The sequence below is a fragment of the Plasmodium vinckei genome (assembly GCF_900681995.1).
Source record: "Plasmodium vinckei vinckei genome assembly, chromosome: PVVCY_06".
In the NCBI taxonomy this organism is placed as follows: domain Eukaryota; phylum Apicomplexa; class Aconoidasida; order Haemosporida; family Plasmodiidae; genus Plasmodium; species Plasmodium vinckei.
Window position 1 is genome coordinate 516,527 of NC_051298.1, and position 14,908 is coordinate 531,434.

The 14,908-nt window shown below is 23.5% G+C and overlaps 5 protein-coding genes across 5 annotated transcripts; 4 read left to right on the plus strand and 1 right to left on the minus strand.

The window, feature by feature from the left end:
• Nucleotides 1-629: 629 nt before the first annotated feature.
• On the minus strand, nt 630-3,575 carry PVVCY_0601410 (protein SDA1, putative; the record flags this gene model as incomplete). The annotated part of the gene is made up of 1 exon (XM_008627282.1): nt 630-3,575. One exon carries the CDS (start codon nt 3,573-3,575, stop codon nt 630-632), a length of 2,946 nt encoding a protein of 981 aa, XP_008625504.1.
• A 1,129-nt stretch (nt 3,576-4,704) lies between these two features.
• On the plus strand, nt 4,705-6,198 carry PVVCY_0601420 (conserved Plasmodium protein, unknown function; the record flags this gene model as incomplete). Its single annotated transcript, XM_008627283.1, has 1 exon — nt 4,705-6,198. The coding sequence occupies one exon, from the start codon at nt 4,705-4,707 to the stop codon at nt 6,196-6,198; it is 1,494 nt and encodes a 497-aa protein (XP_008625505.1).
• A 2,001-nt stretch (nt 6,199-8,199) lies between these two features.
• PVVCY_0601430 (conserved Plasmodium protein, unknown function) lies at nt 8,200-9,862 on the plus strand (the record flags this gene model as incomplete). The annotated part of the gene is made up of 2 exons (XM_008627284.1): nt 8,200-9,503; nt 9,727-9,862. The coding sequence occupies 2 exons, from the start codon at nt 8,200-8,202 to the stop codon at nt 9,860-9,862; spliced, it is 1,440 nt and encodes a 479-aa protein (XP_008625506.1).
• Nucleotides 9,863-10,828: 966 nt separating this feature from the next.
• Nucleotides 10,829-11,846, plus strand: PVVCY_0601440 (transcription initiation factor IIA subunit 1, putative; the record flags this gene model as incomplete). The annotated part of the gene is made up of 5 exons (XM_037634121.1): nt 10,829-11,039; nt 11,190-11,279; nt 11,369-11,460; nt 11,602-11,673; nt 11,793-11,846. The coding sequence occupies 5 exons, from the start codon at nt 10,829-10,831 to the stop codon at nt 11,844-11,846; spliced, it is 519 nt and encodes a 172-aa protein (XP_037490268.1).
• Nucleotides 11,847-12,237: 391 nt separating this feature from the next.
• PVVCY_0601450 (conserved Plasmodium protein, unknown function) lies at nt 12,238-14,792 on the plus strand (the record flags this gene model as incomplete). The annotated part of the gene is made up of 10 exons (XM_037634122.1): nt 12,238-12,272; nt 12,403-12,623; nt 12,760-12,902; nt 13,072-13,187; nt 13,282-13,452; nt 13,533-13,626; nt 13,714-13,920; nt 14,027-14,157; nt 14,296-14,395; nt 14,595-14,792. 10 exons carry the CDS (start codon nt 12,238-12,240, stop codon nt 14,790-14,792), a joined length of 1,416 nt encoding a protein of 471 aa, XP_037490269.1.
• Nucleotides 14,793-14,908: the final 116 nt, after the last annotated feature.

The window sequence follows — 14,908 nt, forward strand, 5'->3', positions numbered from 1 at the left end:
TAGATATTCATTTTAATTTCCACATTTTCTGCGGTTTGTTTTTTTTTTCTTTCTTTTTTTTATCTTTCTCTTTTTTAGCAAATCTATGAAATTATAATAATCCAGAAAACCTGTAGATCGGTCCAGATATAGAGAATGAAAGAATAGGGAATACAAATAAGATCAAGATGTATATATTATGTGATCCTATGTTTATTTTGCTTTTTATTTGAAAAAATAAAAAAATAATAAAATGATGCATTTATTGCATATCTGTTATATATATAACATATTTTCTATGCTTTTTTTTTCCGTTTTTTTGTTTTTTTTTTTTATTTTACAGAGGAAAAAAAAAATAATTAAAAAACTTTTGGGGATTAAAGATTCCTGAGTTAGACATAATTTATCAATATGCAAAAAATATTAAAACACGAAAAAATATAAACACAATTAAAAAATAAGAAAAAAATGATAGCATATAAAACATTTTTTATCTGTTTAGCTGCTTATCTATTTTATTCACAGGTTTAAATTTCCTGTTTTGAGTCATTCATTTTGTTGGGCATAAAATTAGAATTAGTGATTAGCAAAAATGATATTCTATTTTGTATTTGTGATTATAAATATTGTCTTTCCTTTTTTTTATAGCATCATCTTTTACGTCGACTTAATTTTTTAGCAATTCTTTTGTTTATGATTTGGCGTTTTTTAGCTCGAGCAGCTAACTTTCCTTTTAATTTTTTTTTAAGTTTACCATATTGTATAACTGCATTTTTTTTTTTTTTTAATTTTTGCATAAGCATCATAACTGATTTTTTTTTTTCCTTTTCTTTATTGGTTTTAAATCGGGTTTCTCCACTATTTTGATTTTTAATCTTAATTATTTCTTTTTTTTTTAATTTTTTTTTATATAATAATTGATCCTCTGTTATTATTTTTTCCTTTTCACTATCACTGTCACTATCTGTATCTTCTTCATATTCGTCATTACATATTTCTGCTAATTCAGACAAAACAACATTTTTATTATTTTCAATATATTCTTTCATTTTTTTTAATTTTTTAAAATCTTCATCTGTTAATATTCTTTCACTTAATATTTCCTCATTTTTTCTTTGTATCTTCAGTTCACTTTTTATCTTTTTCTCCCTTCTCGCTTTCTTCCGGTCCGCCCTTATCTCTACATCTCCTTCCTCTTTGTCCGCTTCTCCCTCTACATCTCCTTCCTCTTTGTCCGCTTCTCCCTCTACATCTCCTTCCTCTTTGTCCACTTCTCCCTCTACATCTCCTTCCTCTTCCTCCTCCTCTGCATCTATCTCGTCTTCGTCCTCTTCTGCATCTTCCTCTGCATCTGCTTCCTCTTCTACATCTTCTTCATTTTCTCCATCTTCTTCACCTACTTCCTCTTCTACATCTTCCTCTACATCTTCTTCCTCTTCTGCATCTACCTCCTCACGAGCCCGCTTGCCCCTTGAGGCTTGTTCGAGCAAGTAGGAGTATTGCAATATGGATTGATCGTGTCGAGCTGCAGGTAAATCTGAGAGAATTTTTTCACGTTGAACTAGCATGGCTGTTTTTTTGTCCCATAGTTTTTTAGACATAACATGAGGGTTTGTATTTTTTGCAACATTAATAAATCGTCGAATGAGGATGGAAATATTTTTATTTTTGTAATCTTTAAATATTATGACAGATTCAAATATTTCCTCATTTAAACAGTTAGGGCATTTAATAATAATTTCGATTATTGAATTAATAATTAGATAAACAAATTCTTCAGATAAATTTAAAAGTAAAAATTTTTTAATTAAAACGTAGACAATTCTTTGTACATATTGTATTGGTATATCATCATGTAATGATTGAATAAAGATTGATAAATATTTTGACAAAGTATTTTTATTTTTTAAATGATATATTGTATTCTCGAAATATAAAAAAAAGTTTTCTTCAATGATTTTATATCGTTGATAAATTCGGCATAAAATATTTAAAAGTAAAATTTTAATAGTATTATTATTATTTGATCTATATTTTGTATATATAATATTAAATATTTTAGATGCAAATGAATAAGGATCAAATAATGAATCTATAAATAAATAATTAACATAATTAGATGCATATATATCTTTTTCTTCATCAGATGAATTTTTATTATTATTAAGTTCATCCATAATTTTTCCTTTTTTTAAATGTAATTTTTTTATTTTTGCTTTTGTCATTTTTTGATGTGTCTGATTACTTATAGATTTTAATTCATCGATATTTTTATTTTTATTTTCAATCTCTTTATTTATTTTTATTGAAAATTCTTTTATATCATATTTTCCTAACAAAGCATATGCAACACATTTTACAATTTTTAGATTTTTATAAAATATTCCTTCAGATATTATATTTATATTTTTTTTTTTTTGAGTATAAACATTTTTTTTTATCATATCAATAAGTATACTACATGCAAAATTATTCATAGATTCATTTACTTTTATATTTTTAAAATATGTAAAACTATTTATATTAGATGCATATTTTTTTTTAATCATTTTTCTTTGACTATTTTCAGCAAAAGCTTCATGTAATACATCTAAAACTGAATTTTTTAATTTTTCATCTCTCGTCTTCTTATTTATATATAAAACCATATTACTAACACATTTATATATATATGCTTTGATTCTATGAATAGGAATATCACTCATATATATTAATATTTGTATATATTTTACATAACATATATATCTCTTTATCTGTTTAAATGTTTTTACAATACTTAGTAATATACTTGGATATAGATTATTTTTATAATGAATAACTAATTGACAACATAAAAAATATAACTCTTCAACATAATTTATATCTTCTTTATTTTTAATCATTAAAAAGTTTATATATTCATTTATTTCGTTATATAATAATAATGGGTTCTGATTATGTTCTTCACGTTGGGTTACTAATGTAATAGCTTCTTGTGTTTGTTCATTTAGTTTGCTTAATATTTCTTTTTTTTTTTCTTCTATTATATTTGTTTGAAAAACTATTTCCTCATCATTTATGTCACTATTTTTTTCTTCATTTGATAAGTTGATATTATTTTGATTCTGTAAAGGGTTACATCTAACAGAAGAATCGGTATTCACATCTGCATCATTATTATAATTTTCTTTGCTTTCTAATTTATCGTCATCATTATCCTCAATACTACCACTACTGCTACTACTACTTCCAAAGTCTATGCTTATATCGGAATAATTCCCAATATCAGTTTCTGCTAATTTGGGTTCGTTTGAACCTTTTTCTTCATTTTCATTGCAGATTCTATTTTGATTGATTACACCATTTTCTGCATCTACTTTTTTCAGATTTTTTTCATTTTTTTTTTTGCTAAAAAAGTGGCTTGTATGACATAAAAAGCTTAATTGGCTGCATAATAATTCATTTTTTTTCGACGGGTTTAATAAAAGCATGCTATAATTAAAAAGGAATTTATCAAACTGCTCATAAAATTCAGTATTGTACAAGCTTGCATTTTTATAAATATTATGTTGTAGATGGTTTAAAACCCGTTGCCTCTTCGCCTTCACATCGCTCATATTTGACTTATGTTCAATTTATAATTCTATTTACAATATTATACATGTACAAGTCCCAATGACTGTTTCTTCTCCCTCCTACTGCGTTTGAATTGAATGCTCGAGGGGAAGGGACTTATACATAAAGGGAAGAAATATTTTTATTTGCCTTCTATTTATTCATTTATTGTTTACTTTTTATTTTTTTATTTTGATATCCAGTTTAAGAAGCAAAATATTTTCTGAATTTTTTCTCTGGATGAATAAAATATTTATTTTTTTTTTTTATATCTTATAAACCAATCAGCTGATACTTTCAAATATGTTTATTCTCACTGATGGTTTTGTATGTATATAAAAAAATGATATTAATCAAATATATATAAATATTTAAAAAAAAAATGTTTAAAAATATGGATATATAATTATTTTTTTAATATATTTATTTCTTTTATTTTTTATGTATTTTGTTATAATAATATCGATGAATTTTTTATGGAAAAAAAAAGCAACGTTAAATCTAGGGGACCCCGCTTTATCCTATTTTTTTTTAATTTTACAAAAAAAGAAATTGGGTTCTATAAATCGAAAAAAAATACATAAACAAATGTATGCAGCCATTTATTGTTTCCTTTTTTTTTCTTTCTGCTTTTTTCATTATTTTTTTTCTTTATTATTTGCATAGATTTAAAATAAGTCATTTTATTCTCCATTTTACATACAATTAAAAAATAATAAAAAAAAATAAAAATAAAAAAAAATGTACAATAACAATTAAAATGGCATATAGTTATACAATTTTTTTATACCTTTTCAATAAAATTTAATAAACCCTTTTTGGAACCAATTGTAATTTGGTATGCCTCGATATATATATATATATTTTTTTTCGTCTAAACAATTTTATTTTAAATATGGTTCTAGTAATATAGATAATTAAAAAAAAATATATTTTTTTTATGAGCATATTGAAGAAAGAGATACTTTCATATTCCTCAGTTTTCCATTCGATTTTGTTTTCATTTCTTTTTTTCTTTCACATTGTTGTATGTTTATAACTTCTATTGTTTGACATTGCATATGTTTGTGTTTTATTTTTTTTACAAATATATTAATCTGATTAATTAAAAATTGTGTTGTACATGTTTACATGATGAAGCATGTTTTGCTTGGGTATATTAAGAAAGGGAAGAGGTCTAAGAAATTGAGTAATACAAAAGGGATAGAAAAAAAGTTTGTATCAAAAATAGGGGGTAGACCATATTGGCTAGATAGAATAAATTTACCTGAAGAAGATAATTTTAAATGTATAATTTGTAATGAGCTATTATCATTTTTATTACAAATATATGCACCTATTGATAATATAGGACATTGTTTTCATAGATGCTTATATGTATTTATATGTTTTAGATGTGGGGATCAAGTTAAATGTTTTAGAACCCAATTACCCCGAAATAATCCATTTTACAATTTTTATTTAACTACTAATTTGAATAGTGATTCTGATCAGGATAATATTGAAACGAGTAAAAATGGAGAGAGTCAAAATAAATTTGATGAATTAAGTAGTGTTGAAAATGAACTTGATGAGTTTACATCTACAGAAAATAATTCTACTGATAATGATTCAGATGTAAATATTACAAAATACAAAAATTTAGATTCTACCGATTTAGTAACAGTTTCTGAAGATTTAAACAATTCTACTACAATATCTGCTGATATATGTAGTACTACATGTCCTGACGATTTAGCCAGTACCCCTTCCCATCGAATTGCAACTACAAACGAAGGTGAAAATGCTGAAAAAAATGCATCTATTAGTGTAACCAAAATGACTAACATAAATAAAGAGATTTTTGATAAGAATGTAGAATACCTTTTATGCTGTAATAGATGTGGTATACCATGTAAAGATAAAAAAAATAAAAAAATTCATAAAAAATGCGAGATGAAAAAACATATAATAATTTTAGAAAATAAAATAAATATAAATGATGAATATGATTGCGAGAGTAGTAGCATAGGGTCAGACGACTACTCCGATGAAAGTGAAGAATATGGTGAGGAAGAAGTGGAAAAGGTTGACACAGAAAAGGTGAGTGATGAATATAACAAGCCTGAGGGGGACGACGACGACGTGGACGTTAGTGAAATGAAGGCCATGGAGGATATACAAAAAGATGTATTTAAAAATCGACAAATAGATAATGTATTTTTAAATTATATTAAAAAAATATCTAGATTTCCTAAACAAATTATTAGATATTCTTATAATGGTAGCCCTTTATATGCATCAAACGATTTTCAAAACAAAAATAAAAATAATATATATTCTAGAGAATATGAAGATAATAAAAAATCTAATACTTTTACAAACATACCAAATTGCTATATATGTAAAAAAAGAAAAGTTTTTGAGTTTCAAGTCTTATCTACAATAATTAATTATTTAAAAATAAAAAATAAAAATTTAGACAATCAAGAATCAAAAATGAATTTAAAATTTATGACTATAAATATTTATACTTGTGAAAACAATTGTGATATATATGACATTAATATTTCAAAACAGAAAACAAACATACCACCTTTAGGTAGATATATACAGGAATATGTACATGTACAGGTAGAAAATTGATACTACTAATTGTAGTATTAAAGAATACAAAATATTAGATGCTTTAAAAACAAGTGTATACCTCAAAATGGATTAACAAAATAATAAAAAACTTTTATAAATTAACTAAAAATATATTTTTTTTTTCCTATTGTTTTAGCTATTTTCATTTTTTATTTGTACATAAATATATTGTGTGATTTTGTTGATATTCTTTTTAAAACACAATAACTATTTTATTAAATATATACATTTTTTAATATTATAACTTCGCTACATTTCAGTGTTAAAGTATGGAATGCAAATATGTTAAGGCTTTACAACAAGTGGCAATTTATCATCTATTTAGTATGCCATCTCAAAAAAAAAACAAAAAAAAGCAAAAAAAAATAAAGAATTAGCCATAATAGGTATAACACAATTTACGGTATGACATACTGTGTAATGTGAAAATGGGTTTTTAAATATGGCGGAAAATGTAAGAATTTTTCGATCTGTTTTTATAAAACTATTTAAAATGTCATAAATAATTGTAAAAATATAAATGATTGTTTTTTTTTTTTAATTAATAATGTATAATAATATTTTACATGTTCATAAAAAATGTGGAAAAAAAAATCATAAAATAATAAACCTTAATAAAAAATATCGAAACGAAAATATAAAAGTAAAAGAGGAAAAAAATATTTCACATCACAAGCCTTAATATATAATATTTTAATTAAACTTGTAAAAAAATTGTATATAAAAAACGATGTATTATTATTATGTATTTTATAAGCATTCCCTTTTATGAATGGCTTTGAATTTTTGGTGGCATAGTGAGAGTAAAATTTAAAGGGGAAATAATAAGAAGCATATAATTATTAATGTATATTATTAAAAAAATAAATTAAAATAATGCATAATGCATATATAATATATAGTTTTTTTTTCTTATTACTTTGCCTTTTTTACGATACTGTTTATTCTCATTTATTTGTTTGATTTTTCCATTTAATTTTTTTATGTGTATTTTTATTTATTTTATAATGTGCCCTTTAACTTTAGCCGTATCGAAAGTCATTTTTCTCTTCTGCTAAATAAGGATATCCACATACTGGATAATAAGCCATATGGTTTGATTAAAAATGTAAGCAGATTATTTATTAGCATATGCTTATTATTTACCTACGTATTAATTTTTGTATATTCTAAATGCACTATAATTAAAGGCCTAAAATGCTGAGAAATTCCGGTAAAGCAAAATTGCCAGACTACGGTATGAATATAATGTATGTAAATAATAATAATAATATATGATATGTAAATAATAATAATATTGAATTTGAATACATGCATGGTAATATATATATATAATTTGGCGCACCTCTAAAAAAATTGAACGAAAATATATTAAAAACAAAAGGCAAAATAATAATAGCCTTCTTTAATTTTTCAGCATATATAAATGGAAAAATAAATATTATATATGTATACTAAGAAATATTCAAATGATTAATGTAAATTGTAAATTCATTATGCACATTTTGGCTTTTATTTCATGATTATATTTTATAATAATATATTTATTAATTTAATAATTGTATTGGTAAATACTGTTTAATAAAAAGTAATTTTTTTTTTTTTTTCTCCTCTCTTACAATTTTTTTTTTTTTACTCCTTTAATTTGTTAAATGTTTTTTAAATAGTTAGCTTTTATTAATTATATATAATTATATATATATATAACCAAAAAATAATAAAATGACAATATTTTGTGTTTAGGTTTTTTAAATATTATATGTATGGTCGATTTTTTTTTATTCTCCATCCCTTAAAAGAAAAACGCTAGTTTTGGGCGATGTAAGAAAAAGTGTACATATATTCTTGCATTATATACCCTAATATATTTATAAATTTAACAAGATTGTTAATATAATTGTATATATCAGTGCAAGTAATATATTATACTATTATATACACACAAGATATTTAATATTATTATTATCGCCATTTTACTAAGTCCCTAGAAAATACAAAATGAAAGTTCTTTGGGGAAATACAATTGCTATCATAATTTGCTATTTTATTCAAAATGCAAATGCAATACAGCTATATGGAAATGATTTAAAATTTGATGACACTCTTAAGCCTAAAATACCAGCTGACAAAAAAAAAATATTAGAAGATACTCAATTTCAAGAGTCCTTAAAATCATTTTTAAAAAATAATGGAAATGAAGATTTTTTAAAAAAAAGTGCAAATGAAAATGATGATATATTTGGATCTGATAAATTTATAGAAGAAAATAAAGAATTTATTAATAGACAAATTTTATCTGATTTATATAGTAATTTTATTGTTAATGTAGTAAATGATAGCACTTTAAATTTTTTAGATGGTCTTAAATCCAATGATGATGCAAATACTGAATTTCAAATTGAATTTGAAGAAAGTTGTTCTCCATTTTTTTGTGAAAAAGTTATGAAAGCAGAAGAAGTTCCATCAAAAAATAAAACTAATGAAAGAGAAATTGTTTTACATCAAAATGGTAATGCAGATAAAGAAATGCTTCTTAATGTCAATCAATCTGAAAAAAGCGATGATATAAATAATCAAAATGGTGAAGATATGTTTGCCAGTCTTGATTCGGTGCTTGATAAAGCAAATTCCAATGCAAAAGGAGATGTAGATGCTATATATTCTCGAGAAATCGATGGAAATGAAGATAAACAAAAAATAGTTTTAACCGATGGAACAAATGTATATGTATTAGAAGAAGTAACACAAGATAATAATAATGAATTTATGGATGGTCAAAATATAAATCGTAGAAACGAAGATCAAGAAATAAAAATGCATATACCCCAAAATAATAATAAAAATGAAAATGATGACATTAGTGAATTATTTGAAAATGATGACTTTTTAAATAATGCTAATTTATTTGGTGATGATATTAGTGGGGATGGATTTGTTAATAGTGTTTATAAAGATAGTGAAAGAGGAATTAAAGAACATAAAATGGATTCTAATGAAAGTTTTGAAAATAAAAATGAAAATATATCCAATAATATCGATGAAAGTATATTAAATATGACTGAAGAAGAATTATCACAAAAAATATTTGATGATATAAAAATGAATAACGAAGATAAAATAGAATGCCATAACTATTCTAATAGTCAAGATAAATGTAATAGTTTTAAAAAATGTACATATGTTAATATTGACAATAAAGATGTTTGCTTTTTGGACTATAATTACATGCTTTTCTTAAAAAACACAAACTGTACTTTGCAATCGAAATCCTCGCTCCTTTCCATCTCAAAGGATTTACTTCAGTAAGACATTGCGCAATTTTTCATGCATTTTTCATTAATTTTGGCTGTTTTTTTATTCATTTTTCATTAATTTTGGCTGTTTTTTTATTCATTTTTCATTAATTTTGGCTGTTTTTTTATTCATTTCTCATTAATTTTGGCTGTTTTTTTTATTTATTTTTCATTAATTTTGGCTGTTTTTTTATTCATTTTTCATTAATTTTTGCCTACTTCCCCATTACAGGAACGAAATAATCAACAGACAAATGTTCCAGCTACTAAGAAACAGCAGCAACAACAATTTTATTTGTGACACAATTACCTATTCATTCCTTACAAGTGTTGTTGACAATACAAATTATGACGAAATATTTTCCTAAATTGAACTTTTAGGAAGCTATATATGCAGCTAGCCAATTTGGAAGAATTGCACACATATCCCTTTTTAAATTTTTGTAATAAAAATTGTACATATATATAAAAAAAACTTTGGCAGAGGAATAAGTAAAGAATATTTCATTAACGTATTGTTTTCATACCAACTAATATTCTAAACTTTTTCCTTTTTATGACTTTTACATTTTTTTTTTTTAACTTTATGTCATTTTAATATATATTTAAATACATACACACAAAATATAGCATTTATACATACATAGTGTGTACTTATGTATTTATATAATTGTTTGTATGTTGTGGTGCTATATATATGCATGATGCATTATAGTATGTATATATGTGTATATTTTTAATTTTGCAAAATGCACATTTTTTTTTTCCTATCACTAGAACAAATAATATTTTAGTAAACTTTTCTTTATTTCATTTTTTTAAGAATATTAAAATATTGTGTATACATATATCTGTACAAGGGTGTAAATACACTGGGTAGTATGAACGGCTTTTTGAGGCTCTATATGGAGAAAACTTTAAAAGCTTATTTTTAAATTGTTTTAATTTTCTTACGATAAAATAATAAATATAAATTATGTAGTACCATAAATTTATTAACATGTTCATAATTTTTTTTTAATTTTGAATTTCTACTCATTAATTTAAAAACACAAAGAAATATTATGGAAATTCTTTGGATGGGTGCAAAGGGCCTAACTTCGATTGCTATCATATCATGCTGTGCATTTTTAGAAAAATAATATAAAATAAATTAAATTAAAATTAAAAAAGTAGAAAAAAATGAACAAATTAAAAGTTTTGAATTCAAATTTTTGTTTTCAAAAATTAAATCATTGAAGTACGTCAAAGAGAAACAGCCAAAATAACATATTATTTTATGTAAATTTTTTTGTGATAAAAAAAAAATATTGACAATTTTATGCTTGTGAATAATGTCTTTACTAAAAGATCAATATCTAGAAGAGGTTAACAAAAGAATTATTGATAGTACTATAAAAAAATGTAGCAAATTTTACAACGTTCGAATTCTTGAAGCTATTAAAATAAGATGGTTAAAAATTTATGAACAAAAATTAAAAAACATGAACAGTTCTATGGATAACACAAATGAAAATATTGAGGACAAAAATAAAAATCAAACCAGTAAGTTCTAAATTTTACATTACATAGTAAAAATTATCTTTTCCTTATAAAAGTAAATCTGCATATAAGCATTATCCAGATTACTATTTTTATTTGATATAATTTTTTTGATATTTTTAATTTACTATTTGCACTCATTCTTAATATCAGATAACGATTTCGATGAAGACGAATTTGAGGATGCTGAAGTGGATGAAAAGCAAATTGCAGACTTTTCTGACCATGAAGATGAAAATGATGGTAATTTTACGCATAAACTAGTTTATTCATTTTATATATTATAGCTTTGTTGGTATTTACTTTTATTTATTTGTTTTTATTTTTATTAGAAGAATTGAATGACTTAGACGATGTTTCGATAAGTGATCTAAGCGATGTAGACCCCCCAACAAATAATGTTATTGTTGCCATATCAGAAAAGGTATAAACAGCTATATAGATCCAATCAAAGCTTTATCCACAAATTTGATAACAAGCATATATTATATATACATATTTATTTGCACATCCTTTTCAAATTTCTATACTATATGTATATTATTTCCTTTTTTTACTCATGTAGATATCAAAACCATGTGGAAGAAGAAATGCTAACAACAACTGGAAAATTAAACTAAAAGGGGGACTGATGAAGGTCTGTTTTTTTTTTTATTCATATATGTTCATTTTATTAAATATAATTTTTTTATGGTTAACTTAATTTTTTAAAAATAGTGACATAAAATTGTCAGCAATGTTTACAATTTTTTATAGGTGGATGGAAAAGAAATGTTTTTTCGAAGTTTACAAGGAGACCTTGAATTTTGACATGAATATTTTTTTTTTTTCATTATTATTATGATTAAATTATTATTATTGTTTTATTATTCCTATGATAATTTTATTGTTTTATTTATTTTAATTTTTTTTTTTTGCTTCCTTTTAAAAACCTCAATTTTAAAATACTTTTATGCCGTCAAATACCTATAACGGTATAAGCGGAATTTCCTAATATCTTTATCACCTAAAAAATAAAAATATCATTCTGATCGTTTATTCTATTATTTGTTTTGTATTGGATATATATTATACAACGAAAAATAATTTTTTTTTTGTATGTGTATTTGTGTGTATAATTATATTTTCTCTTTTTTTTTTTTTTTATTTATTATTGTTCATAATGTATGAGCTTTCAATTTTGAAATAATTAACTTTTATTATGAGGAGGACCTTGATCGGGAATAGAAATATATGGTTAGATCTGAAACAAATAATAATAAAAAATATGAGATATAACAAGTTTGATTTGTAGAATGGATAAGTTGTATATATACCTATTGATATTATTCATTTTTATATTCATTAATTTATTTTAATTGTACAGTTTGGTAGGTGGGGGTACTGATTCCCTATGTTTAAGTTATTACTTACAAAAAAAGAAGGTTAACATAAAATTATTAACGGTTAATAAAAAATGTAACTTAATAAATACACATTATTACAAGTCAAATATAATCGAAGGAGGTATATATTACTCCTTTACTTTAAATAATAAGTTTGATTCATTTTTTTCACTCATAAAGGATTTAAATATGGAACCACAAAGTAATATTTTATATAATAATCCAAATTAATATATCTATGCCAGTATTATAAGTTTATATAATAATGTGTGCAGCTAGCTTTTTTAAAATGTACATAATGAGCTAGCCATTTTTTTTTTTTGTCTTTTTCACCACAGTTGTCGAAAGAAACAAGTATTCCAACAATATTTCCTACTTAAGTGAAAATGGGAAATTTTATAAAATTAATAAATATTTATTTAGAATAATTTTCTTTATTCTAAAAGATTATTTTTTTCGTAGCTCTATAAATATAGAAAAGGTAAACTAAAAAAGGTGAAATAATTGAGAATATTTTGATCTGCATATTTTCGTAAACATTAGATTGCTTAAGTGGGGAATCCTCTCGATTTTTACAAATACTTATTGTGTAATATCATATATGTTGTATGCCCTTTTGTCTGCTTACCTTTTTGTGACTTCCCTTGTAGGACGAACTATTAAGCGAATTTCTTTCAAAAAATGTCGACAAGAAATTATGCAAAAGTTTGATAACCCCGTATTTGGACTACCATTTTGGGTATTCTTCAGAGCACGTTTTAATGAAGTAGGAAAAAAAAAAAATAAATGGAAGCATATTAACATTTGCATATGTGTGAATATACATGTTTTATGATCATTTAATTTTACTTTTTTGTTAGTTCCTATTTCCCTGATTTTGTGAAATCTGTACATAAAAATAAGTCTATTTTAAAAGCGATTATTTCTTCTAATAATAATCACAAGAATAATGAACCTAGTAATAATTCAAATGGGACTTTAAAAAATAAAATAATATTTAGATTTAAAGATGGAAATGTGGCCCTAACCAAGTATGACAATATAATAAAAAATTGTTTATATAAAATATTTGCCAGTATCATATTATGTATCTTTTTTTTTTTATTTATAGCAAACTTAGAGAGTACCTAGACCAATGTGACAATATGCAACGAATTGAAAATACAAGGAATTTTAAGATTGAACAGAAAGGGAAAAGGATTAAGGTACTTTATATTTTAAATACTCTAACTTGGAATATATAGTTGCACATATATATATACTTTTTTTATCGTCTATATATAACATTTCAGGTTAATGTTGGACGAGAATCAATAAAATGTAGTGAAGTAATTTTTTGTCTTAATCCTTTCGAATTGCGAAATTTATTAAAAAAAAAAAATATAAAAATTAATAACAAAAATAGTATGATAAAATATTTATTCAAATTTCGTCCCAAAAAAATTATGATAGTAAATGTTTGTTACAAAAAAAATGTGTTACCCTTTTCGCACACTTTGGTAAATTTATAGACACAAATCGAGTATATAAAATTAATATACATAAAATATTTTATATTATAAATTTGTTCTCTTATTTTTTTTTTGTTATTTTTCCTATCCATAGGAATCCTTACTTTTAATTAAAAAAAATTCCGAAAACAAATTAACTTCATTATTATATGATAATAATATATTTCCACAATTTGCACAAAATGAAGCACATATAAAAAGTTTACACCAAACATTGGAGACAAGGTATGAAATAAAAAAGGCCATTTCAACTATTTACATTGTGCCAATAAGTATGTGAATGCGTAATAATGGCTGCCTGTTTTAGTATACCATCGTATATTTTGGGCTTAACTATTTTTCTCTTTTTTTTTTTTTTTGAAGGCTTCGCTTTACGGCTTCAGAACAGGATGAAGAGAAATTAAAACTTCAAATTTTTGCATTCCTTAAAAATGTTTTAAATATTAAGGAAACACCAGATTTGGTAAAAAAAAAAAAAAAGTAAAAAAAATATGTCCCAATAGGCTGCCTAAAATTAAGCCTACTACTTTTCTTTTATTATATAATTAAAATAAATCAACATACCATTTTAGAGAAAAACAGAAATTGTAAGAATGACAGAATTATTCTTCTTTTATCTATTTGGTTTACATTTTTTTTTTTTTTTTGGCTAACTACTATAGGTCATAATCGAGCCACACATTGTATTCCCTTTTGATGAAATGGTTGATAAAAATTTCAAAAAATTAATTCAACAAAAAAATAAAAAAATAAAAATATTTTGGGATTTTGCCTTTTTCAAAAACATGGAGTTTTGTTTAAGTAGGACAAAAATTTTTTGTGACAATTTGGAACAAGAAAGATATAAAAACAGGACGTAAAAAATGTGCATATGTATTAAAAAAAAAAAGAAAAAAAAAATATATGGAGAAAAAAAAATTCTTAGCATACCCAGAATAAAATACTAAAATATTTAAAAAATTAATTTGACGTTTTT